Consider the following 23,937-nt stretch of genomic DNA (forward strand, 5'->3'; position numbering starts at 1 on the left):
ATACCTTATGTTCTAAAAATAAAATGATTGAATAAAATAAGTCTCATATTTTTTCTAATATAATTGGAATACTTTAAGCGTTAAAATACACATTGTGGGAAAACTGAAAACTCCAATGTGAACAAAATTCCCTTGGAAAGAATGCCACAATATTCTTACCCAAGTCCTACTTCCTCTAATCTCCCATTTTAAAGGGAGACTTCTAAGACTAGACAATTAGATAGAAATCATCAGAAACTAGATCCCAACACTTACTCCCTTTTTCTTGAGGAATTCCTCCACAACCTTGAATGACCTGCAAGTGATTCACAGACAGGAGTTTCTTGCCTGTAAGTGTTGGGTTCAGGGTTTCAGTGGCTTTGATAATGGGAAGAAGAGCTCGATGGTGTGATGGGCCATCCTTACTTGGAATGACGACTCGTCTGTGGTCTGTGCCCAGAAACAAGGAGAGGCAAGTGGATCATCTGTCTATGGACAGGGTTTGTATAGAAGAACACAGGTGTTATTTTGGTTCTAGAAATTACCATGACTGGCCCAAGAAACCTCTTCCCAACTAATTCCATTCTTCATTATGTGGTTAGTTTGTCTCTTTTTTCTTTTAATCCTGGGCCTACAATCTACAAGTTGTATAACATGACCAAGTTGTTTTAACCTCTCCTTGTTTCCTCTTCTAAGAAGGGAAGACGATGCTAGAACCTACCTCAGAGGATCAGAGCGAGGGTTCCATGGAACAGCTCATGCAGAGCACTCACACTGCACCCGACATGTAATACATACACCATGTGAGCCATTTTTGAAAATTATTAGCAGTCTTTGGGCTTGGTGACTGGGCCAAATTGGTGAAACCCTCCTTTGCTACTATTTTCTTACCTGTGAAATTCAGAAAACTGTAGGCCCTATTTCAGTGCTGTTGTGAGGATTCGATGACACAGTACAAGGCCAGCATCGAGTCAATGCTCAACATCAGTTTGTTAAAAGTGTTAAGATTGTTTAGATTTCCGTAATGCCCTGTCCCTGCACAGCACTCAGCACATCATAGGTGTTCACCAGGTGCCTGGTGCAAGTCCCTGCCTTCACAGAATAAAGGATGGGGAGCAAAGGAACTTAATAGGACCAAGGCCCCTCCTCCCTAAAAATATTCCCCAGCCCTAGCTTATTAGAGATTCATTTGATCAACAAATTATTTTTAAAAGGAAATAAAGAGTGAAAGTGTTTCTCACACCTGAGAATGACTTAATCCGAGAATCAGCATGAAAACAAACCGCTGACAGCTGCCCCACTGAGGGGCCGGAGCTTTGGACAAAGGGAACAGTTCTGGGGAGCAGCCTGGCCAGACATCCAAAGGCAGGTATTGGACAACTCAAGAGATGCAAAAGCACCTTAGACATCCTAATGAGGAAAGAAAACATGGGGACAGAAAGAGAAGAAAAACCAGCTTTTTTTCTTTTTTTTAAGATTTTATTTATTTATTTGACAGAGAGACAGCGAGAGAGGGAACACAAGCAGGGGGAGTGGGTGAGGGAGAAGCAGGCTTCCCGCTGAGCACGGAGCCCGATGCAGGGCTTGATCCAAGGACCCGGGGATCATGACCTGAGCCAAAGGCAGACGCTTAATGACTGAGCCACCCAGGTGCCCTGAAAACCCAGCTTTGTCTGGGGCGAGCACCGACAGACAGGTGAGTCCCCTTGGCTGTATCACTCTGAACCACTCAGGTGCTATCTTTGTTTGAAGACTAGACGCTTGGTTCTAGCCAGCATGATCTGGCTTCCTAGTTTAGGACAAAGTGCATTACAATATTGCCACAGAATGAATGTTTGTGCCCCCTTAAAATGCCTACATTGAGGCCCTGATCCCCAAAGTGATGGTACTTAGAGGTGAGGCGTTAGGAGGTGAGTTAGGTCATAAGCGTGTTGCCCTGATGATAGGATTTGTGCCCTTGTAAGAAGAGAGGGGGGAAACCCCCACCCCCCTGTGGGTACACAGTGACAGGTGGCTGTCTGCAAACCAGGATGAGAGCCCTCACCAGATACGAAATCTGCCTGCACCCTGACTTCAGACTCCCTAGCCTCCAGAACTGTGAGGAATGAATGTCTGTTGTTTAAGCCACCCAGTCTCTGGCATTTTATTCTAACAGTCTGAGCTGACCAAGATATCTATTTTAAATAAGGGAGAAAAAAAAACAAACCCAGCCACATTTTCAAAAATTGAATTGTATCAACTTTTTGGTTGAAATGTATTTGGTGAGAACAGGTTAAAAACTTCAGTTGTATTTATGTTTCTTTGAATATGATATTAAAAATATGAATGTGAGGGGCACCTGGCTGGCTCAGTCTGTAAAGCACGTAAATCTTGATCTCAGGATCGTGAGTTCAAGCCCCACGCTGGGTGTGGAGCTTACTTAAAACAAAAAAAAAATATGTAGGGGCACCTGGGTGGCTCAGTCAGTTAAGCATATGATTCGATTCTGGCTGAGGTTGTGATCTCAGGGTCATGGGATCAAACCCCACATCAGGCTCTACGCTCAGTGTGGAGTCGGCTTGAGACTCTCTCTCTCTCCCTCTGCCCCTTCCCTCACTTGTTCTCTCTCTCTTATTATAAAATAATAAATAAAGTCATTTTAAAAATATGAATGTGAATTATGACATCAATTTAACATCAGAGAATATATTCACGTGACCTTTTTTAGAAGCAACATTAACTAATGCTTACCGGGTGCTAACTAAATGCTAGGCGTGTTTCTAAGTGTTTACCACAAATGCATCAAATCTTCCCAATAATCACACGAGGAGAAACTATTACCTTCCCCTTTTTATAGATGAGGAAACTCAGGTAAGAAACCACGTAAGCTTGCATAACGAGTAAGTGATGCGCCATGATTCGACCCCGGGCAGCCTGGTTCCAGCCCATGTAGCCACTGCAGCCTTTCCCCTTACTGGGTAGTAAGGGCCCAGTAAGTCAAGGGACATTTTCATCATAAGCATACAAACACCATCATGGTTATTTATACATCTCTCCCCCTCGAGACACTATGAGAACCTCAAGTGCAGGAAATGCCATGCTGTTACCCATGTCTATGTGTTCTTAGGCCCTGGCACTGAAAGGTGGTAGAAAGGAAGAGAAGGCAAATCTTCATGGGCTCCCCTATGTTTCTCATTTCTTTTTCTAATCTGGGAATAAAGAAGAAAGTCTTTAGTCTTTAAATATCAAAGTATTCCCAATTACCAAAAAAAAGTTTAAAATTGTAAAAAAATGCACACATATGCTTAGTTCAAAACAATTTTACATGCTTATGCTGGAGAAAAATCTAAATTCATAAGCCTGCTGATTTATGTAACCCACATAGCTATGGCTTGGCATTATGTGGTCACTGTCCTTCAGAAGCCACACGCCAACACATCACACTGGTGAACCGAACAGTCGTCCACTTCCTCGTGTGCCCAGGTCTCACACACACACACCCCTTGACGGTAGTTCCAAGAGGCCCGGGTGATCACGTCACTGGCTGGTTCCCACACTGCCCCTGACCGGAGTGGTTCGGAGATCCAGCCAAGCTCCTCGACAACCCCCCATAGCCCTCAGTAACCCCCCAACCAGAGAAGCTCCCTTTCTGATCGCTTTACCCACGCAGGTTCCAGACGAGATTTCACAAATGGCTTTTACAGCTAAGGAAAAGTTAAAAACTCACTGAACTAGTCCAAGTCTCTCCTGTAGTTGAGTTTTTATAAGTTAACAAAACCGTCTCTTAGACTTCCCAACTTGCTTGAAAATAAAGCACCACTGTAAATGCACAGAGCATACCTTTTTTTTTTTTTTAAGATTTTATTTATTTATATGTCAGAGAGAGAGAGCGCGCACAAGCAGGGAGAGCGGCAGTCTAAGGGAGAAGCAGGCTCTCCACTGAGTGGGGAGCCCGATGTGGGGCTCGATCCCAGGACCCTGGGATCATGACCTGAGCCGAAGGCAGACGCTCAACCGACCTAGCCACCCAGGCGTCCCTAGAGCATACCTCTTCTAAAAATGAAATTCAAGCCAGAGGTGACAGCAAACAGCAAGAATGGACTTCCACAGAATAAAGATGGCTGACTAACTCCAGGATGTCTTGTCTCACCAGGAATCTACATCATGACAGGAACACACTGGATCTAAATTCCACTGGGGGGCTTCAGGGCAGAGCTGGAGGTCCTCATTAAGAAGCAGGAAAAACCTCAGAACTCCGTGCTCAGAATTCAACCCCAGGACCTCTGCTCCAGAGCCGTTATCAGAAACACTCAAACCACAGGCTGTGGGCTGGAAAAGATAGAATCCCAGCAGTTCTCCAGTTGGGATCACACCCTTCAGCAAGCCGTATGCTGCTTTAGCCCCAAGAAGAACTTCCAGCAATGGGCAACGGGTTAGACCAACAGCTGAAAACCACCCTCATGAGAATCCCTTTAAAAATCAGCAAATATGATGGCCTCTTCAGAAAATGGGAGTGAAAATGTACTCCCACATGACAAAGCAGAGGAGGAGAATTTTCCCCTAAAGCAATTCAATAAAGCTATAAAATGAGTCCCTAATGTGCAGAAAAATCCCATTAGGGAGATGCACAGGTGAGGAACTAATATGAACCCACCTGGTTTTAAATAAAAACACACCTTCCAATAATGAGGGGGGAGGGGTGTCGTCACACACTCAGTCATTCCTGGAGTGAGGACAGTTAAGGGGACAAGGGGATGGGCAAATTCTCCTGAATTTCTACAAACTCCTGGGTGAACCAACTTACCGTGGTTTATGCTCAGTCCCAGTTCAAGAACTGGAGAGCTGGCTACAAAACCAACTAATGCCCAAACAGCCAGGATAACAGCAATTGAGAAATATGATGCTTTAAAAAATACTTTGTAAGTAAATAATAATACAAAGAGGACACATGAGTACTATACAAATGCAGATTTATTTTTCTTCCCTTCATCCATAGTATGAAAAAGGTTGAAAATTGTTAGGAAACCGCTTACATACAAAGCACCTCTGAATTACGCTTTTCTTCGGAAAACAACTTATAAAAAATAATAAACATTTAAAAATTCAAGTCCTTTAATAAAGTATTTTACACTCCTGAATGTTAAAACTCCTGTGTTTCCTAAAATATAGTACAATTTAAAAAAAAAACTCATAAAGTGACACTGACTTGAATTCCACAGGATCCCTGACAATTAAAAATATGTTCTCCCCTATAAAGTGAATCTGTTCTTCACAGGCAAAACAATATTAAAGTGTATTTCTCTGATTAATTCATTGAGATTTATTTTATTCTCCAGCTAATTCTTACAGTAGACTAATGGTAATTTATAGTTTCTCCAAATAAGTTAACAAAACATATCCAAAATGTTAATCACCACATGCATGATTCTGGGAGAGTGACAATATCTATACATACCCCAAAAAACCATTTCACCAATTAACAAGAGCCAATGTGGCTCATTATTCCCTGGGGCAAATCTTCTTCAAGAAGACATGACAGTTTTCCCTTGGTCCTGCTACAGCTATTTCTGAGTGGCATTTTTCCCCCCAGAAAGTAAATGATCCCAGGGTGAAAGTCAAGAAATGTAGTGTTTAGCGTTGTGATTTTGGAATGTTGATGAAATTTCTAGGGACTCTCTGACCATCCATCTATCCTCACCACATGAGATAAGACTGCCTCTGAGCATGCACCCCAACATGTGATGGGGACAGGATTACCTTCCTCTCATCACTCTAGGACCAGGTAACATGATTGGTTTACCGGTTTAACAGACCACCAGCCAGACAGGTTAGTAAAGTGAGCTAGGGAAAGCATCCCACCTAAGGAGATATATTGTACCTGGGGGCATGTGTGTCTGTCTGAGTGGGGGCTAAAAGAACAGGAATCTCTCGTCATTATTAATGTCACGATGAAAAAAAGCTCAACTAAATTGGTGCAAGTCTAAGCACACTACCACTTACTTGCTAAAAAGTTTTCAAATACTTGATATGAATTTCATAGTTCACAGACTCCAAAAGGAAAATTACCACATTTCTCACCTGACTGAGTGGAGTCATTTTAAGCACCTTTGTAAGGATAGATGTTGGATGGGGAAGCAGGGCAGGATGGTGTGAGCAGGAGATGCAAAAAAAAAAAAAATCTCAATGTTGTAAAGGTTTTTTTCTTCCTTTAAGTTTTCTAAATATTTTACATTTTCTGTGCCCCTGAATAATGCAAGCTGCAGAGTGGCTGCCTGTGTGAAAGGAGCTGCCTCCAGACTGTGAAGTTCAAGGTCTCATCAAGTCCATACCCAATTACCAGTTGAAGTGGTCTTTTGCAGATAAAAGTTCCTGAGGCTTCCTTTTTCAGTTCAACTTCCAAACTTCACCTTTCCTGTAAGAAACCTAACAAAAGAAAGAATCAAACAAATTCAGGGATTCACTGTTGGGGAGAAAAGGGAGCATGCTTTTAGGGAAAATCACTTGGCCATTTCAAAAAGGATCTTCTGCAATGGCTGGGTTTTCCTGAGCTGAAGATAAGCCACTGCAATTTAAAGACTACAGTTACAAGATAATAAAACATCCTGATAAAAATACAAAATTCCACCAATTAACTGGATATTCTGGCCACACAAAGGCACAAAATATTGGTAAATTTTGATTTTTTTTTTGCTTGTTTGTTTTTAACTCAGAAGAGTTTTGTTTGCCTATTTAATGAGGGAATTGGGCTAATAAGCTAGCTTTTATGATCTCTTTCAGTGCTAAAAAAAATCTCACAAACCCCTTTATGGTTCTAATGTATCAACAAGTCAAGTGTCTAGTGAGATCAGGAGCAGAGACAAAAAACAAAATAACAACCCATTATAAAGATTTTTCTGTGAGAGAGATTTTTCAAAGCTTATTACTCTGAAGGAAGAGGCTGTGATTATTTGGTTATGACAACACAGAGGCCATTGTTGGCAACAGGCAGAAGCGCCTATATGCAAATAAGCAGATTTCCACACGTGGGCCTCAGTAATTTACAAAATTTCAACATATCCAGGAATATGAATAAAAAAATCGGCACCAAAACTCAATATTCTATTTGAATAAGCTTGAGGCTTCTGCATCCAAAATCTACTGGGGAAATATGCCCACAGTATTTCAAAGAATCGGGACAGATCACAGAATGATTTTACTGTTCATATAAACTTGTGGGGCATTTACACATTTTTGCATCCTTTTTGGAATAAAAAGCCCAAACAGAATTCCAATAAAGCCCTCTCTCTGACTTCCTGAGGCTTTGGAGAAGTAACACTGCATTTATCAACTACAGTAACAATAGGTAATAAAGGTTTGAAGTGGTTTGACCCATGTGCCAAATCAAGCCACACACACACAAAGAAGTAATTAAAGACAAAGGAAGGAACTGTGTAGTTTTCTGTATTAAGCCTAGAAACTTTAACCCTGCTCTGGGCTCTCGGCTTTTCCTCTTCTCTGCTACTGGAGGTTCACTGGCGCCACCCAGTGGCCTTCCCCAGCACTGCTTCAGCGCCACAAGGCCTAGAGGCTGAATGTCTCAAGTACCATAATGTAACATCCTTATCCACCCCTTAGCGAGCCTTACTACCTGCCTGGAGCTTTCCATGCATTATCTTTTTTTCATTCTCACAATAAACCCAGGACATAGGGGTTTTTGCATCCATTTGCCAGATGGGAACACAGAGGTTTCAGTTAGGTTGAGAATTTGCTTAGTCACAAGCCAGCCAGCACCTGAGATGGGATTTGAACCGTTCCTCTGAGCCCACACACAAATCAGCTTTACTTAGATCTCTACTTATGGCAGTCCACACGCTTACTCGACCTTTACATAATTCTCTGAACCCAAGCTCACAAATAAAGCAACACATTCTATGGTAGAAAGTTGCTATTTGCAAAGACACAGCTTGATTCTAAGTAAACGACTAAGATAATTTTCTGCTCACCTTTCATCACATCTTGGACTTCAACAGAAACGTTTTTCAGGCACTTATATAAATTCTCGGCTGTGGCATTACCCTGCTCCTTTTCTTGCCACTTCTTCAGCATCCTAAAGTTACACATCGTAATGTCTTCTTTCTTCTCCCGGATATCATCAATATCGCCAATCTCCAACTCCAGGTTGGCAATGGCAATTTTTATCCACTCCTTCCCCAGCTTCGCGGCGAGGGTAATCAACTGTGCGTCTGTTAACAGCGTTCTGGTCTTTGCTCCATCTAAAAGCAAACAAGGAAGTCCACCATTCCTTTCAACATGTCAATCATTTATAGCAATTTATAATGAAAATGTATTCTCCTTATGTAAGAAAGGACACCATGATTTGTAACATTAGCTGCCTTTAAAATATATTTAAGTCTCCCTGCTTTCCACACTATTATAAGGACTGAAGGGAACGATTTCATATAATAACATTAAACTGGAGTATAATGTTCACAATGGTAATTCAGTAACTCAGGGAATGAGACTGTTTCACAAAGCAGCACAAATTGGGTGGGAATAAAAAAAAAATCAGACTCCAAAAATAATTTATATAGCTCAAAAAGAAAAACATACAGTTACATCGTTGCCTAGCTCTGTGTCTTTGTCTGAATGTTAGTGCCACACATAGATGCTACACCTTAAGGGCCACTAAAGCGGGCAGCAAGAGATCTGAATCGCAATTTCCATTATGCCATCTCCTGGCATTCAGGGAGAAGCACAATCCACAGAAAAGTCATGAGATGTATCTGTAATATCTGTTGAACTCTAAAAAACAGCATCATAATCTTGGAGGGACATGTGTTTGCTACTGTTAAACCATCGGCCCCATGAAAAATATGAGCCCTATCACTAAGCTAGATTTTTCTCTTTTCATGTTTTTTAGTTGGTTGTGCAATAGTGTAGCAAAGCTCACTGGTCGCCTAGATTCAGCAAAGGATCATAAAGGCATTACAAATACTAGAGGTGAAATTAGAAGGGAGTGCGAGGTAGAGTATTTTCTGCCCTTCCTCCAGGACCACAATACCTCTGCTCACCTACAGCTGACAATTTACTAATAGGAATGTAACCTTTGTGCTGGGACCCTTCCCCACCTCACAGATCCCTAACCTTCTAGATTGAAGAATGGGTCTAAGCAATGGCCTGCGCCCTCTAGTGGCTTCTTGAGACGTGGTGCATTGCTCCTAGCTCTCCCAACGGCCGCTGCATTGGAAGCTGCACGGGCAACCTAGGAAAAATGCAAGTTCTCAGGACCAACCCCAGATCTGTTTCTGATTCTGAACCTAAACTTTAACAAGATCTCCAGCTGATTCTATTGAGCCTGAGTGCTGACCATATTTAAAAAGTATTAATCACACTCAGAGAGTAAATCTAAAACCACCAGGATGGTGGTGACTTAGTATCTCAAAGAACGTTGTGGAAGTACCTAAAACAAAGTAAATCCTTATTAAATTATTTAGATACCACATTGTCAACTCCAAAAAGGCTGGAAATCCTTAATCATTCTAGGGAGCATTTAATAATTTTAATTCTATTTCTACCTACTTGCTATTGGAGCTAATTTTAAATAGCCAGAAGTTAACTGCATGTAACAAGAAACTTATAACTCTGTCCCAGTTATAAGATGAATACGGTCTGAGGATCTAATGGACAGCATGGTGACTAGAGTTAATACTGTATTATATACCTGAAATTTGCTGAGAGTAGATGTTACATATTGTCGCCACCAAAAACAAAACAAAACAAAAAAGTGAGGTGATGGATGTACTAATTAACTTGATTGGTAAATATTTTACAATGTATATGTGTACCAAATCATCACATTGTACGCTTTAAGTATACACAATTTTATTTGTCAATTACATCTCAATAAAACTAGGGGAAAAAAACGTATTCCAATATAGTTAGGTTTTTAAAATAATTCTAGAGCCTCACTTATTTTGATGTTTACTTAAAAATAACAATAAACATTTCTATAGTGATACACAATAAAAATCATCCACATGCTACCCTCACAATCTGTTCTAGAAAGTAGAGAGTTAACTTGCTTCACTTTACAGAGAGTTTATCTGCTTTCAGAGATTCATACCTTACAAAAATAGTAAAAGAATAGGTATTTTGATGAAGCAGTTAATTTATGGAGTTATATGAGGTTCCTGAAGCCTTGAGAACTTGAGTCTCATATAATTTGAGTCTGTTTTTAAACTTAAGTTTGTAAATTCTGGCTGGACTTGAATTTTGAGCTACATTCTCCATCTTCTGGTTCCTTGGAGTACTGTTGTTAAACATTTAAATCTCGTATTTTCACAACTATCAAGCCTTGGTCTCTGCCATTTAACTGGAAGAAATTGAGACTTGCCTCCAAAAATTGAGCTGGAGGCTCTTTACCCCAGATGTAGCTAGTAACCATGAAGCCAATGAATGCACACAGGGACATTCACAATTTCATTCAATCGACATTCATTGTCTTCTATATAAAAGGCTCCATGCTCATTGCTACAGGAAACATAAAGATGGACAGTTCATAGCCCCTACGCTTACAGACTATAAGGGAGCTCCCCCTGGTGCCCCATTCTATTTAGACTGAGTGAAGGGGTTCCACTGGAGGACTCAAACTGGAAAAAGGGTGGGGCCGACCAAGCACCCATTCTCTGGGCCTGAAGAGCTGGGACACAGGGAGAAGGTATCTGGGAGGACAGGCACAACTGGGATGCGGCTCCAGAAGACTGACCCAACAGCCGGGCTTGGATGACTATCAGTGCGGGAAACCAGGTAAAATAATTTATAGCCGCTGATGATCTTTTTACACACCTGAAGTGTCAACCTGCTTCATTCTCTTGTCATAGACGTCCTCATCAGGTAAGCTACTAGTCATTTTTCGCCGCCTGTTACCTTAAAAAAAAAAAAAAATCAACAAATTGGCTTTCCCTTGTATTTCTTATTTTCTACCTACCTTTTTTTTTTTTAAAGATTTTATTTATTTATTTGACAAAGAGAGACACAGTGAGAGAGGGAACACAAGCAGGGGGAGTGGCAGGGGGAGAAGCAGGCTTCCCACCGAGCAGGGAGCCCGATGCAGGGCTCAATCCCAGGACCCTGGGATCATGACCTGAGCCGAAGGCAGATGCTTAACCGACTTAGCCACCCAGGCGCCCCTCTACCTACCTTTAACCTGGATTTTTAAGGAAATCATCATTCAGGTAGAAACAAATTGAAAATTTATTCAAAGATTGTTCAGATGATTAAGAGAATAACAGAATACTTAGCAGATCTTTAGTGATACCACATTTGCCCAGCAAAATAAAAATTCTAGTGGATAGAAGGAACAAAAGAATAGGTTAAAACTCGTTCAACGTCCAGTTAACTAGCACTTACAATTTGTGCTTCTTTTCGAAATGTTCTGATTCTGATCATGCTGAACCCAGTCACCTGTTAAAGGATAATAGGCAGCAATTGGAACAGACAAAATTTGATTTAATGCAATTTATGAAAGTGTATGAAGCTCTACAGTCTTGGCAGTCTCTCTCAAGTTCAAATATGAGTTTGGGGTTTTAACTTGGTATGTAGGCCAATGCACATATCTTTGAGATAAATACTGAGCACCCCTTCCAACAGGTCCTACAAGACAAATGCTTCCCAAACTCAAGTCATCTGCATACAACTATCCCAATTCTTGCCAAACCCATATGCCAGGTGAATGCTACTTATTCAGTATTTCTTTACATCTCTAACTACTGTAAACAGAACACTGGTATCACTTGCTATATGGATAAGGAAGTCATAAAGATAAAAAAATGTTTATTTTAAATGTTATTTATATGTACTCCACCTAAAACAATCTCATATATTATCATTCTGTACTTTGGAACATTGTAAATGGGGAGTTCTTTCTGAACCCATCATTGTGATTCTACATCATGTCCGCTGTTTGAGATGCAGTCCCTGCTCTGTAAGGTGTCTGTGCCTCATCCAGGCCTTCTGTAGGTGCCTAGGGTGAAAATGCCTTAATAGTGATGAGCAATCTCAATTAACCATTAGTTTAGCCCCTCCCCGCCAAAACACTGGAGACCAGAAACACCTTACAATGCAGAGTTTTATTAAATATGTTTTTAAAAACCAAGCATAAAAGGTCTTATAAAGTGGTCTTTAAAATGACCAAGAGACTTATTCTTAGCCCAGAAAATGTGTTATTAAGATTGTACATGTTGAGTACCTCTATTACAGTGGCATTAGCTGTGGCCAAAAAGTAACATCTAGCTAACTTAAGAGTATAATACTGGGAATAAGAATCACTCCCATCTACCGAAAAGGCTCGTGCTTAAACAAGGACTGAGAATTCCAAACTGCTTCGATCGGGTTTCACTGCTAGAGTATAAAGACACGACAGGAAAGGCAGACTATGCAGACTATAACAGGCAGCAATCTGCATGGCAGAAAGACATAAATGTATGACCAGCACACAGCATGCATCCCACGTCATCATTAGCAGGGACCTAATTCATTTGTCTACACGTGACCCAATGGGTACAAAAGAAACTAGCTGAAAATGGACTCTAATGTTGTTCAGATGATAAAGAGACTTACAGAATACTTAACAGACCCTTATTATTACATTTGTACAGCAAAATAAAAATTCTAGAGAATAAAATTAATAGAAGAGGGGGTTAAAATTCCTTTGATATCCCGCTAATGGCACTCACTGCTTGTGCTGTTTTTTGGAATGATACTGGATTACATATGATACCGGGAAAGAGTTAAGGTATTATAATTCAATGCAAATGATGCAAAAATAATTTCTACTACAAACATGTGGCATTGGCAGGAGGGACCCCAGTGCCATGCGCAGAGGAGGATACAACAGCCACAAGCAGGTTCAGGGTCTTGCCCACACTCACTCACAGAGCTGCTCAATTCTAGGGCTGGAACTAGAACTCATAGGACCTCACTCCCAACCACTCTTCTGCCTCCCTTTTGGCTCCAAAATGTGCCCACTAGATATATGTCTGTTGTTTTAATAACTTCCTTCAAAGAGAATTGAAAGTCAAGGTCAGATCTGCCTGAGGAGGCGGCCAAGGGCAGCTACGGGGTGTCCCCCTGCATCTCCCCTCTTCCAGAGGAAGTCCACATCAGCTGCAGCCCTCTCCAACTCCTCCCAGCGCAGGGGAGGATGCTGAAAAGGTGACTGCCAAGGGACTTCCCAGCGCGGAAATCTTAAACAAGGGGAATGCATTCCCACAGCAGAGCTGTAATCACACAGAGCAGGGCTACCAGCTGCAGATCAGATAGGCAGGGTGAGGCAAATGAGACAGGAAATCAGCCAAAACGCAGATGTACATCCAGGTCATGGGACAGACTTTGTCAGGATGTCCCTAATTCACATTAAAACATCTGAGATCCAAACCTCAGAATGTAAGGGGCGGGGAGGGAACCAAACCCTCTATGGGCTAAGCCCACCCGCTGCCTGAAGCTTCCACACCTTACTGAAATCCCCACTGACCAAGGGGTCTGGCTGTGGGTGCCTGAGAACCAGAGCCTTGCCGGGGTCTTTGTGTCTCTTAAATCAGATTTTTAGATGTTATGGTAATGGAACAATCACTCTACTTGTTTGCCCCCCCAAACCTGAGTTTTCATTCAAGATACGAAACACTTACATTCTCTCAGTTTTGCTTTCCATACTATTTCCTCAGAATCCATTTCGACCAAAAGTAATTTAAACTCCACTGGTTGCTCCAAATACACTTCAATGTAACTTTTCAATTTTAAAAGTGAACCATCAACAAATTCAATTTCCTTTAAAAAAAAAAAAAAGTGATTTTTTTTTATAAATAAAACCTGCATTAGTTGACAACATGAAATGTCAAATAAGGAATAATAGAAGGGTCAGTGCTGACCTGAATGCTCACTGAAATTCTGATGCTGGAAATCTCACTCCTTAATCACAGACCCTCTGATTCTCTTGCTTCTCCTAGTCCCTCTTTACTCAGACCTGCTTTTCTCCCTCATTGAGGCTTCCAGTACTTTGGCCCTATTTTTTTAAGGTGTAACTTTTCAGCCCTTTCTTGGTTTCAGTGTTTCATGTTCCCAAACTAATCACCCTTTCATAAGTGCTTTTAAGCTTCCTCACCATCTTTCACTTCAATCATTCCACAACCTGGAATTGATTCAAGACATTTACAGAACTACACTGTGTGTTTCATCCACATCAAATTCCCTCATCGAATACCACTTTGCCCCAGCAAACCCTTTCATTGCTATTTTATGGATAAAGGATCTCAGAGAAACTAACTAACTTGCCCAAATCCACACTAGGAAGTGGGAGAACTGAATTCGCATCCACACGTTCTGACTCAACCACCACATTTAACCTCTACATTTATCCACTATAGAGACTGCCCCATGCCTTGGACTTCCTCTGCTCCTCTCCAGACTGGCTAGCAAGCCTGCAGGGAGAAATCTACTTAAAAAAAAAAAAAAAATCATTGAACTGCACTGGGCATCACCCTTAAAAACCAACAGTCTTACCCTGTCCCTCTCCCTTTCCATTATAAACCCCTACCATTATCCTCACCGTGGGTCACCAAGGCCTACAAAGCCAAGATCTCTCTCTCCCAAAGCCCTCTGCATTCCCATTTCTCATTCCCATTTCTCTGGTGCCTTGGGCCTGGCTGCACATCCCCATCACCTCACTTAGGCACTTACGGTTCCCTCTTCCAGGAGGGCTGTCTCTCCCGGTGAATCCCTCTCCCTTCAAACCCAGAACAAATGTCACCACATAGGAACACTTCCTTCCTGGAAACCCACTGCACCCATCGCTATGGTAATACCACATTACACGCTAAAATTATTTCTTTACATGACTATAGTATGTCTCTCTCTATACTGGCATCTTTTGAGGGAAAAGATCACGACTTACTCATTTTAGCTCTTCTCCCAGACTGACTTGTAATTGGTACTTTTGATAAATGTCAGTTAAACAAATCATTAATGGTCTAAAATCTGTAAGAACACCTTAGATTTAACAGTTTCACAACTCTCAGAGTACCCCAAAACCATTACCTTATATGATCATTAGGGCAACCCTGGAAGATTATCCCCATTAATCCAGAAATTTGGTTAAGAGAGAGCACACAACGGGTGACAGAACTAGACTATTTAAAGCCCCCCCACCGTCATCATCTTGTGTAAGTGAGACCTCTAGGGACCATCTGAGTCCCTTCCTAGACAGATTTACCCATTCAATGTGTGTTATTCCCTCTCCTAGTGGCTCTTAATCTTGGCAGCACATTACAGTCACCCTGGAAGCTTTAACAAGCTCAATGCCGAGGCCACTCCCAGACCAATTAAGTCAGTATCGCTGGGGTAGGACCCAGGCCACAGACTTTTTTAAAAGCTCCCCTGGGAATTCCATTTGGCAGCAAAGGCCAAGAATCACACTGTTCTAAGCAAACCCTTCGAATTTCATTTCACGTCCCAGACAAGACTGCAGCTGGCTTCTCGTGATCATCTTGAGGTAGCATCTGCCAGGGCTTGGTCAGCTTGCAAGGGCTAGGAATCAACCTCTCAGATCCCAGTGGGAAGACTGCAGCATTAGGGCCACAGGCAGAGTGGGCTCAGGGCCAGGCTCGTCTGCCACCTGGGCATGGGACCTGGGCAGTTCGCTCGCCCGCTTTGCACATTAGTCCCTTCAGCTTCACTGTTGTGAAGCTCAAAAAAAAAAAAAGAACAAAAAAACACACCAGGTGGGAAGAAACCCTTTGCAACTGGAAAGGAAGGTATAGAAGGCTGTCTGACCAACCTGACTGCTTCTACAGGGCCCGAGGCCTCTGATAATATAATAATGCAACATGGGCCACTGCCATCAGCTCTCTCATGTTTCCTATTTTAACGTAATGGAATCCAAACATGTTTTCAATTTTTCACAAACTATAAAACAAACAAAAAGAGGTGTACAAAAAGAATTTCCACACAGATGTCTAGTTAGATAAGCTACAACACGCATTCAGAGCACGCAATGAAAATAAGTTTTAAAAATAACTTCGTCACTTTACAGGAAACCGAAATCACTTACAAATGTCATGATGTGTACACTGAATAGTTGAAATCTAGTGACAACTGGTTCCCATAACTATTTTTCTTTTTTTTTTTTTTTTTTAGATTTTATTTATTTGTGAGAGAGAGAATGAGAGACAGAGAGCATGAGAGGGAGGAGGGTCAGAGGGAGAAGCAGACTCCCTACTGAGCGGGGAGCCCGATGTGGGACTCGATCCTGGGACTCCAGGATCATGACCTGAGCCGAAGGCAGTCGCTTAACCGACTGAGCCACCCAGGCGCCCCTGGTTCCCATAACTATTTTTCAAATGCCTCCCAGTAAGAAAAAGCCAGTATCCTTGTTAGCAACTCTTTCCCATTAACCTTCAGTGTTCTGTGACTTAAAATTAAACTTAAGGTTTTTATTCCTTTGAAACTAACATTGTTTGAAGAATTTAATTTAAAAAACTCAGGAAAATTTAAAATCTTTTTAAAGGGAAAAAGATTAAATTGTCTATTTTTGCGACGGTGGCAGATTAATTCTGAAATTCAACAGCATCTTTGGAATAAGCTACAAGTTTAGCAAAACAATTGCTTTCCTATAAATAAATTAAAAATGAGAACAAAATGCATTCTTCTAAAACTTTCAAAATAACTTATCCACAAAATATACATCCCTGCTGCTACTCCAAGTGGTTTTTTAAAATATATACCTCTGGGGTGATTTCAGCTTCTGGTTCACTGATCAGTCTGTATTTCTTCCCGTTCTGCAATAACTTCTGGCAAACAGGAGGCTTGTCAATTTTCATGAATTTCTTAGAGGAGTGCTTTACCGACTTGGAAATATCCTACAGGTAGAAATAGGTTTTGGCTGTGAAACGTATCAGCAACAACTGGAAGAACCATAAGTGCCCAGCAGTGTACGTGCCGCCCTGCATTATCTTCGTGTCCCCCTACAGAATGACAGCGATGGCAAAACCTTCATAGCGCTCTAAAAGAGAGGCTAATTAGGCACCTTGGACCCATGCTGCAGGCTTCCAGGTCTCCAAACATCTTTCTGCCCAAGCACACCAGCCAGAAGCAACACACGTGCCCTGTATGGGACCGAAAGTTTGCTTCTGAAGGATTTGAGAAAATTGCATGAGCACTAGCATTACACATTTGTGTCGATTATCTGCCCATCGTGTGAATACAAAGCAACGATTTTATTGTATACAGTTCTGCTTTACCCAGAGCTTGCTTCTACCCAGCACTTTATGTGTTTCTACCCCCTAGTTTCCCCACTGTCCCAGAGGGGTCGCTGATTTTATATGCGCAGTTCGAATGCCCCGAGGAGGCGAATGGAGACTTTGGCCCAGGCTCACTTGTAAAGCAGCTATATAGCTGAACATGAAATCTGGGTTTCCTGAATGCAAAGTGCAAGGAAATCTTCCTACAGAGGAAAAAAAAATCAACCCCAGAAGGTGTAAAAGTACAGCATCAATAGGAAGCACATCCTGCCCTAACCATGCCATGCTCCTATGGTTCCAGCAATATAATCAGCTCCTCACCCCCGCTTCCCAGGAAGTAGAGATAACACCCTTTTAATTGACTGAATTTACTTTTAAGAAACATAAAGTTCATTGAATAATGGTACTTATTCCAAATCCATGCTAATTCTACTTTACTTTACTCTACTTTTTACACCATTTTGAAAAGTAGTTTCCCAATTTAAAGTATGAACTTTAACAGGATTATAGGAAGCATATTTTACCTTCTTAGGAAGAAACTAAAAACCTATTACTCAATAGAGTTCTTAAATTTTAATATATATTGCCAATTATAATCAATACAACTTATGTTTAAAGCCATCCAAACACTGTAACCTAAAAACACTGGAAATAGGTAGCTTGATATTGGAGGGGGCCAAGGTCTGGCTACGCCAAGATGGGCCACTGTGGCATGAAGATCGTTTTTAGTTAAAAAGCAATCAAGGGTGGGGGTTGGGTGAAATATGTGAAGGGGATTAAGAGTACACTTATCATGAAGAGCTCTGAGTAATGTATAGAAGTGATGAATCACTATATTGTACACCTAAACTAACATAATCCTGTATGTTAACTATACTGGAATTTTTTTAAAAATTAATTAATTCAAACAATTTTTTTAAAAAAGGCAATCCGAACCCAGCAGATTCAGGGAAAGCTCTCCCCCACCTCTTGCCTGACAGCTGCCTAAAAGAATCTGCATAGAGGACCTGCTCCAGGAAGAGAACTGTCACCACAGATAACTACACTAGCATATGAACTAGGTAAGAGAGACAGGGAGGGGAGGAACGTAGCAAGGCCTGTGGGATCAAAGTCCTCTACGTCCCATGGCTTCTGAGTGGCCCAGCAGATGCTTGTTTACCAGACATTTACTCTTTTTCATTTTCCTGTGAATTGCATTTCTTCCCTTTGAAGTCCCAGACCCCTGCCCCCTTCTCCTTAGATCAGAATGACCGCCCTCCAGGAATCAGAGAACTTGGCATGCACCTAGGCACTGACCCTATAACCTCTCTAGATGAGTGCCAAATGAGACCCACAGTGGGGGGACACTTCAATCAACAGGAACGGGACCCAAAGACACATGGCATCATGTTTGAACACAAAGTAGTCAAACACTTATTATTCATTTTCATTAACTTTACCTTGATGAAAGACTCGTTATTGGTTGCTATGTACACTCGAAAAGACAAGGATGGGTTATGGTCAATGGCTTTGTAGAGAATCACAGCCCCATGGTGGTATACGGTCTCTTCACTTTGAATAACAGGTCCCACAGGAGAAAGAGAGTTCACACGCCATTTGACATGGGTTGTAGAATGATCCACGGTAGATTCTAACGAGGCCCCAGAACTTTTAACATGTAAGACTTTGAATGTCATATTGGCATCATGGTCTGTTAAAATATGAAGGTAAATTAGCGCTCCAGGCAGACACGGGTTGCACACATACTCTCACATATACACACACGTGCACACGAATTACTTTTAGGAAACAAGTACTTACGACCCAAGCAGAGGGAATGTGGAAACTGAATGGAGGTAAGACAGGTTGGGTCACATTTAACATCAAACAAGGGTCCACCGACAACCCAGGGTTTAACAACCAGGTCTGCATATTTGCTCCAGGACAAAACGCAATACTTGATGTCAACTTTTCTGTTAACCTCAAATATCAGACCAGTTTCCGTGCACTGGTAAGTTCCCTCTGTGTCCAACTTCAGTCTGCATTGGACAGATAAGAACACCTTTTTAGTCCTTATGTTTGGTCAGGAGAGGACTTCTTAAAATTATTTATGTTTTTAATTTCATTCAAAAGCACTAATGAAATTCTATAGCATTTTGAAGAAGCATCACTACCAAAGAAAACAGTCCAAGTAATTACATAAAGTATGTGAAATTAATTACGTTGTTTTGTGTTTCCCCTACCTGGGGTCATTTTTATGTACGAAGTTAAATTACTGACGATGTTAAATTTTCTCTATTCACAACTACTTACAAAAACTGTTCCCCGGAAAGGAGCCTGGGGGTCACTTGTTCATTGTGTTTCTGGAGAAAAAGTACAGACATATTAGCAAGTAATACACAAGTAAATGTTATTTTCTTAAAGCAAATTAGAGAATCATATTCTTTAATGAAAAGATACTTACATTTTCAGCATTACAGTGTTCACAGTAAGGTTGGATCTTTTTCAGTTCTAAACGATAGAGAAAAAGTTTTACTTACATGAATGTGATTGGCATTTTCAAATACAAATTTTTAAATAAATATATGTGATATGACCAGATGACAAAATTCAGAGGTACATGCCCTTTCAGCAGTAACAATATTTAAAAGAATATTTTGGAAAACGTCAGTTTATACCTGAATGTGAATGATCTTTGGGCAATTCTTTATCCTCCCAGTCTTCCCCTGTGAACGAGATCATCACACATACATCGGCACAAGTCAGTCACAGGGTAAATGGTGTACTACTCAAGCACCCACCTTCAGCTTCCCAACCAACAGAACTTTAAACATGTATTTAAACACCTCCACAAGTCGATCCAATGACACATTATGTCTGTCAATCCCACTGTAGGTCTAAGGTGCAAAAATGAGCTTGAATGTGACTCGAGTTTCAGTACACCCTATTTTGGCACATAAATCTTTATGTGATCTTTCTATGCGGCAGCAAAGGCTTTGTCATCATCCTTTACACCTGACCCTCTCATCCAAGCATGGGAGAGAAGCAGAGGAAACCGCATCGCCCGGTTCTTACTCTGAGCAGAAGCTTCCTCCGCGCAAGACCCTCCTGGCTCCCCATCTGTGAAGACAAGAGGGGCATATGAGCAATCTCTTCATTAGTTATTCCTCACCGGGGCCAGTGTCTCCACTGGAGAGCTGCAGCCCCCACTGAAGATTCCTTCATGGCCCAAGATAATGCCTGGCTGGCATCAGCCCTCCAGCTATTAGGGCTAGAGATTAGCCTGGAAGAAAAGAATTGACATCTGATTTTAAGCATATTTAAACTGGAACGACTGTAAGAGTCTCTGATTTAGCATGCAGATTCCTTCCATATGGCTCAAGGCCCTATACGATCTAGCTACCCATTACCTCATCTCCTGCCTGCCTCCCCGCACCTGCTGCCCTCCAGTCACTACCCACCATTTCTCCACCTCAAAACTCACTCCTGACTCAGGGCCTTTGCACGGACTGTCTCCTCTCACAAATATTCATGTTGTTTGCCTCCTCACATCTTTGTGGTCTCTGCTCAAACGTCCCCTTATCTGAGAGGCTTTCCTGACACACATGCACACTCCCCCTCCCTGAAACAGGGCCTGCCTGACATACTCACTCTGCCCCCTTCATTTTCCTCTGGGGCATCTCCCCCACCTGGCACACTGTAGTTTAGTGTTTTCTGCTTCCTGTTTCTCTCCCTACTAGAATGTAAGCTTCATGAGTACTGTACCACAAGGGCCTGGTAAGTGCTCAGTCACTATTTTCTGAATGATTAGAATTCTGTAATACAAAAATGTATTAAGAAAGGGAACAGCAGGGGCGCCTGGGTGGCTCAGTCAGTTAAGTGTCTGCCTTCAGCTCAGGTCATGATCCCAGGGTCCTAGGATAGAGCCCTACATCGGGCTCCCTGCTCAGCGGGGAGCCTGCTTCTCCCTCTCTCTCTACCCCTTCCCCCTGCTCATGCTCACTCTCTCTCTTTCTCTCAAATAAATAAAATCTTAAAAAAAGAAAAAAAAAAGAAAGAACAGGAACAGCAATGAATTTTTCTATTATCTACGTTGGTCACTAGTTGCATGAGCTTGGGCTCTCTGGCGATATTACTAAGTCTCCCCATGCTTCACTTTCCACATCTATCCAGTGGGGATTAGAATAATACCACCCCCCCCAAAATTTAGGAAAATTAAATGACCATTCTCTAATGCTCAGTAAATGTTAGATAACTGTTATTAACTATTATTTTGCTATGGTGATAGGTGGCACTCGTTAAAAAAATTTAAGAATTCTAGACAACAACCCTGTCACTTAAGGCAAGACCTAATGTGTCAAATGCTTGGATTTATATTGTAAAGGTCTGAACAACCTTTGGGAGGGTCACCCCATGGGTAAGGCACTCCTCAACACATATACAAGGTCCTATGCCATCACCAATGCCCAGGAGGTACAGACACCCCCCGCCCCCAGGATAGCGCGCTCCTGCCTGATCTCCTGACCTATAGGGTCAGTATCCAGGGACCAGGGCTTGCAAGAAAGAACCAGCTTTAAAAAAACAGCATGAAGATAATGTGGCAAATAGAGACTAAAAGTATTCAGGGTCCTGGACTCAGAACACGATAGATCCGAAATACTGACCCAACTCCTGCCTCACACCATCCTCCAATCATATTTCCTCAGTTACTGTCCTATAAAGGATCATAAAATTCTAAATTATTGATTGGCTGTCTGTCTACATTGTATTTGATCCACAGCCCATGAGTTTTCTGCCTTAGGAGCAGAGGAAATGAAAGAGATCAGAGAATCCTATCCAGCTGGCAAACACTGAGTCTCTGACCAGGTCTTCCCAGCCAAAGCAGAGAAATCGAAGCAATTCTCCCCAATTTATCAACCATGGCTTCCCTTCAATCCATTGGATGTGGGTGACCCCACATTCATGCCTGTGAGTAGAAAGCATATCCACTCAGGAGGAGGACGGGTGGGCCTGCATCGCCGGCTGGCCCACAGAGGAGCAAACATTCCAATGTGGCCTACCCGGTCTTTCCACCTGACCTGAGAACGGAGGTGAATGGGAGGGTACCTCTCTGATCTCTCCCCTAATGGGAAGGATCAAAGACCTTTTAACAATGAGAATAATCTTGGGGGAAGGCAGGACCTCTTCCACGACCTGGGGCTCCAAGGACAAGCATCCTCAGCCCTCCCACAGAAGATGCCAGGGCACTTTGACTGCCAAAGAGTACCAAGATGTCTGACCCAGTCAAGGGCCAGCCCCTCCGAGCTCCACATATGCCCTGCGGACCACACTGACCCCACCCACCCACCAGATTTTGAGCCTATCTTGAGCCTCCTTGACTCCGAATGCCTTCCACCTAGGTTGCCTGCCCTGGTGTGGCCCAGGCCTAGCTTTTGGACCCTGAGGGTCCTGACCCTGGACTCCATGTCCCTATGGCCCATTACCCAGTTGTTACCAGGGACAACATCAGAAACCTGGTCCCTATGCCAGCTCTCTAATTTCATTTCTATCTTAATCCAACCTATGAGGCTGGACTTTTGACTGCATTTTGAAGGATGAAATAATCCATAATGTACAGAGAATTGCGGGTGAGAGGATTGGCACACATTTTTTCTTTATGGGTATCAGAATAGGACATTTCCATGAGGGTGCTACACACATCATTCCAGCTTCTTATCAATGTATAACATGATTTCAGGAAACTTACAGTTACCATCACAGGTTCTCCACAGAGAAACTGCGGAGAGAATCAGATCATATACAGGACTTCTGAATGAAGAGATTTCATTTATTTTCAAGTACTGCAAAGGAGCCCTCTGACTGCCTTGCTACAGTGTTCATGGGCAGATCAGAGTCTTAAGACCTGGGGGAAAAAATCCTACAGTAAAATAAAATCACTTAAAATACAAGCTTAGTCACTCACAAAACTTTAGACAAAAACCATATTTTATTTTTAGAATCTATCCCCTTCAAGTGGTTTCATACTCAAGTTGTTCACAAATAGCTAGAACAGCATGCCAGAAACTCTAAACCACAAATGGACATCTGGAGCAGCAAATAGTTGCATCGGCCCTAATCTGTAAGCAGCGAGCACCACAGAAGGAAGCTCAGGCCGCCTGCGGCCGGCCTCTCAATCTTTCCTCCTTAAGGCACCTAAGAGCAGAACGGCACACATACTATCTTGGTATCAATGCAGATCACAAGCATATGCTTTGTATGCCCGGTGTAGGGAGCTCACATTCTCAAAACACTTAGAGAAGTTTCCTAATGTTAACCTTAATTTTGCACAGAAAAAAGATAATGAGCAAGCGATCGGTAATGTAAAAATCCCAAAGGCTATCCTTCCCTTTCTTCCTTTCAACAACAAAAAATAAAATCGGGAGGAAGGATATACTCACTTGTTTGTTCTGGTTCTGGTTCCTCATTATCTACAAAAAGAAAAAAAAGTCTAAATCAAATTCTTTTGACAACCAAGAGGAAACACAGGCTGATGGGAGAATAGGTAAAATGTTTGGCTTTCGCCAATAGCAACCATTTCCTGCCTTTCTTCTTCAGCTCATCCTGTTCTCCCACTTCGCTTGCCAACTAGAAAGTATTTACCATGTATGTATTTCTTCAGGACTTCACAAAACCACGCTAGTAATAGGTCCTCAAACAATATAAGAGCTGTGTGCATTACTTTAAGATAAAA

At 42.0% G+C, this 23,937-nt stretch overlaps 1 protein-coding gene across 2 annotated transcripts in view; it reads right to left on the reverse strand.

Moving 5' to 3' along the window:
* Positions 1 to 4,911: 4,911 nt before the first annotated feature.
* The window catches only part of LOC115943919 (NACHT, LRR and PYD domains-containing protein 1a-like), a 31,503-nt gene continuing 12,477 nt past the window's right edge, over positions 4,912 to 23,937 (reverse strand). For both annotated transcript variants that reach the window (XM_031037789.2, XM_031037788.2), the window contains 13 exons: positions 23,645 to 23,674; positions 20,283 to 20,327; positions 19,886 to 19,933; positions 19,672 to 19,718; positions 19,521 to 19,570; positions 19,029 to 19,246; positions 18,668 to 18,918; positions 16,713 to 16,847; positions 13,623 to 13,761; positions 11,347 to 11,400; positions 10,783 to 10,863; positions 7,941 to 8,210; positions 4,912 to 6,381 (listed from right to left, as the gene is read on the reverse strand). In XM_031037789.2, the coding sequence (XP_030893649.1) occupies positions 6,362 to 6,381; positions 7,941 to 8,210; positions 10,783 to 10,863; positions 11,347 to 11,400; positions 13,623 to 13,761; positions 16,713 to 16,847; positions 18,668 to 18,918; positions 19,029 to 19,246; positions 19,521 to 19,570; positions 19,672 to 19,718; positions 19,886 to 19,933; positions 20,283 to 20,327; positions 23,645 to 23,674 (1,388 nt within the window). In that variant the 3' untranslated portion in view covers positions 4,912 to 6,361. The remainder of the gene's footprint in view (positions 6,382 to 7,940; positions 8,211 to 10,782; positions 10,864 to 11,346; positions 11,401 to 13,622; positions 13,762 to 16,712; positions 16,848 to 18,667; positions 18,919 to 19,028; positions 19,247 to 19,520; positions 19,571 to 19,671; positions 19,719 to 19,885; positions 19,934 to 20,282; positions 20,328 to 23,644; positions 23,675 to 23,937) is intronic.

The sequence above is a fragment of the Leptonychotes weddellii genome, chromosome 1 (genome assembly GCF_054177405.1).
Source record: "Leptonychotes weddellii isolate Sample4059 chromosome 1, ASM5417740v2, whole genome shotgun sequence".
Taxonomy (NCBI): Eukaryota; Metazoa; Chordata; class Mammalia; order Carnivora; family Phocidae; genus Leptonychotes; species Leptonychotes weddellii.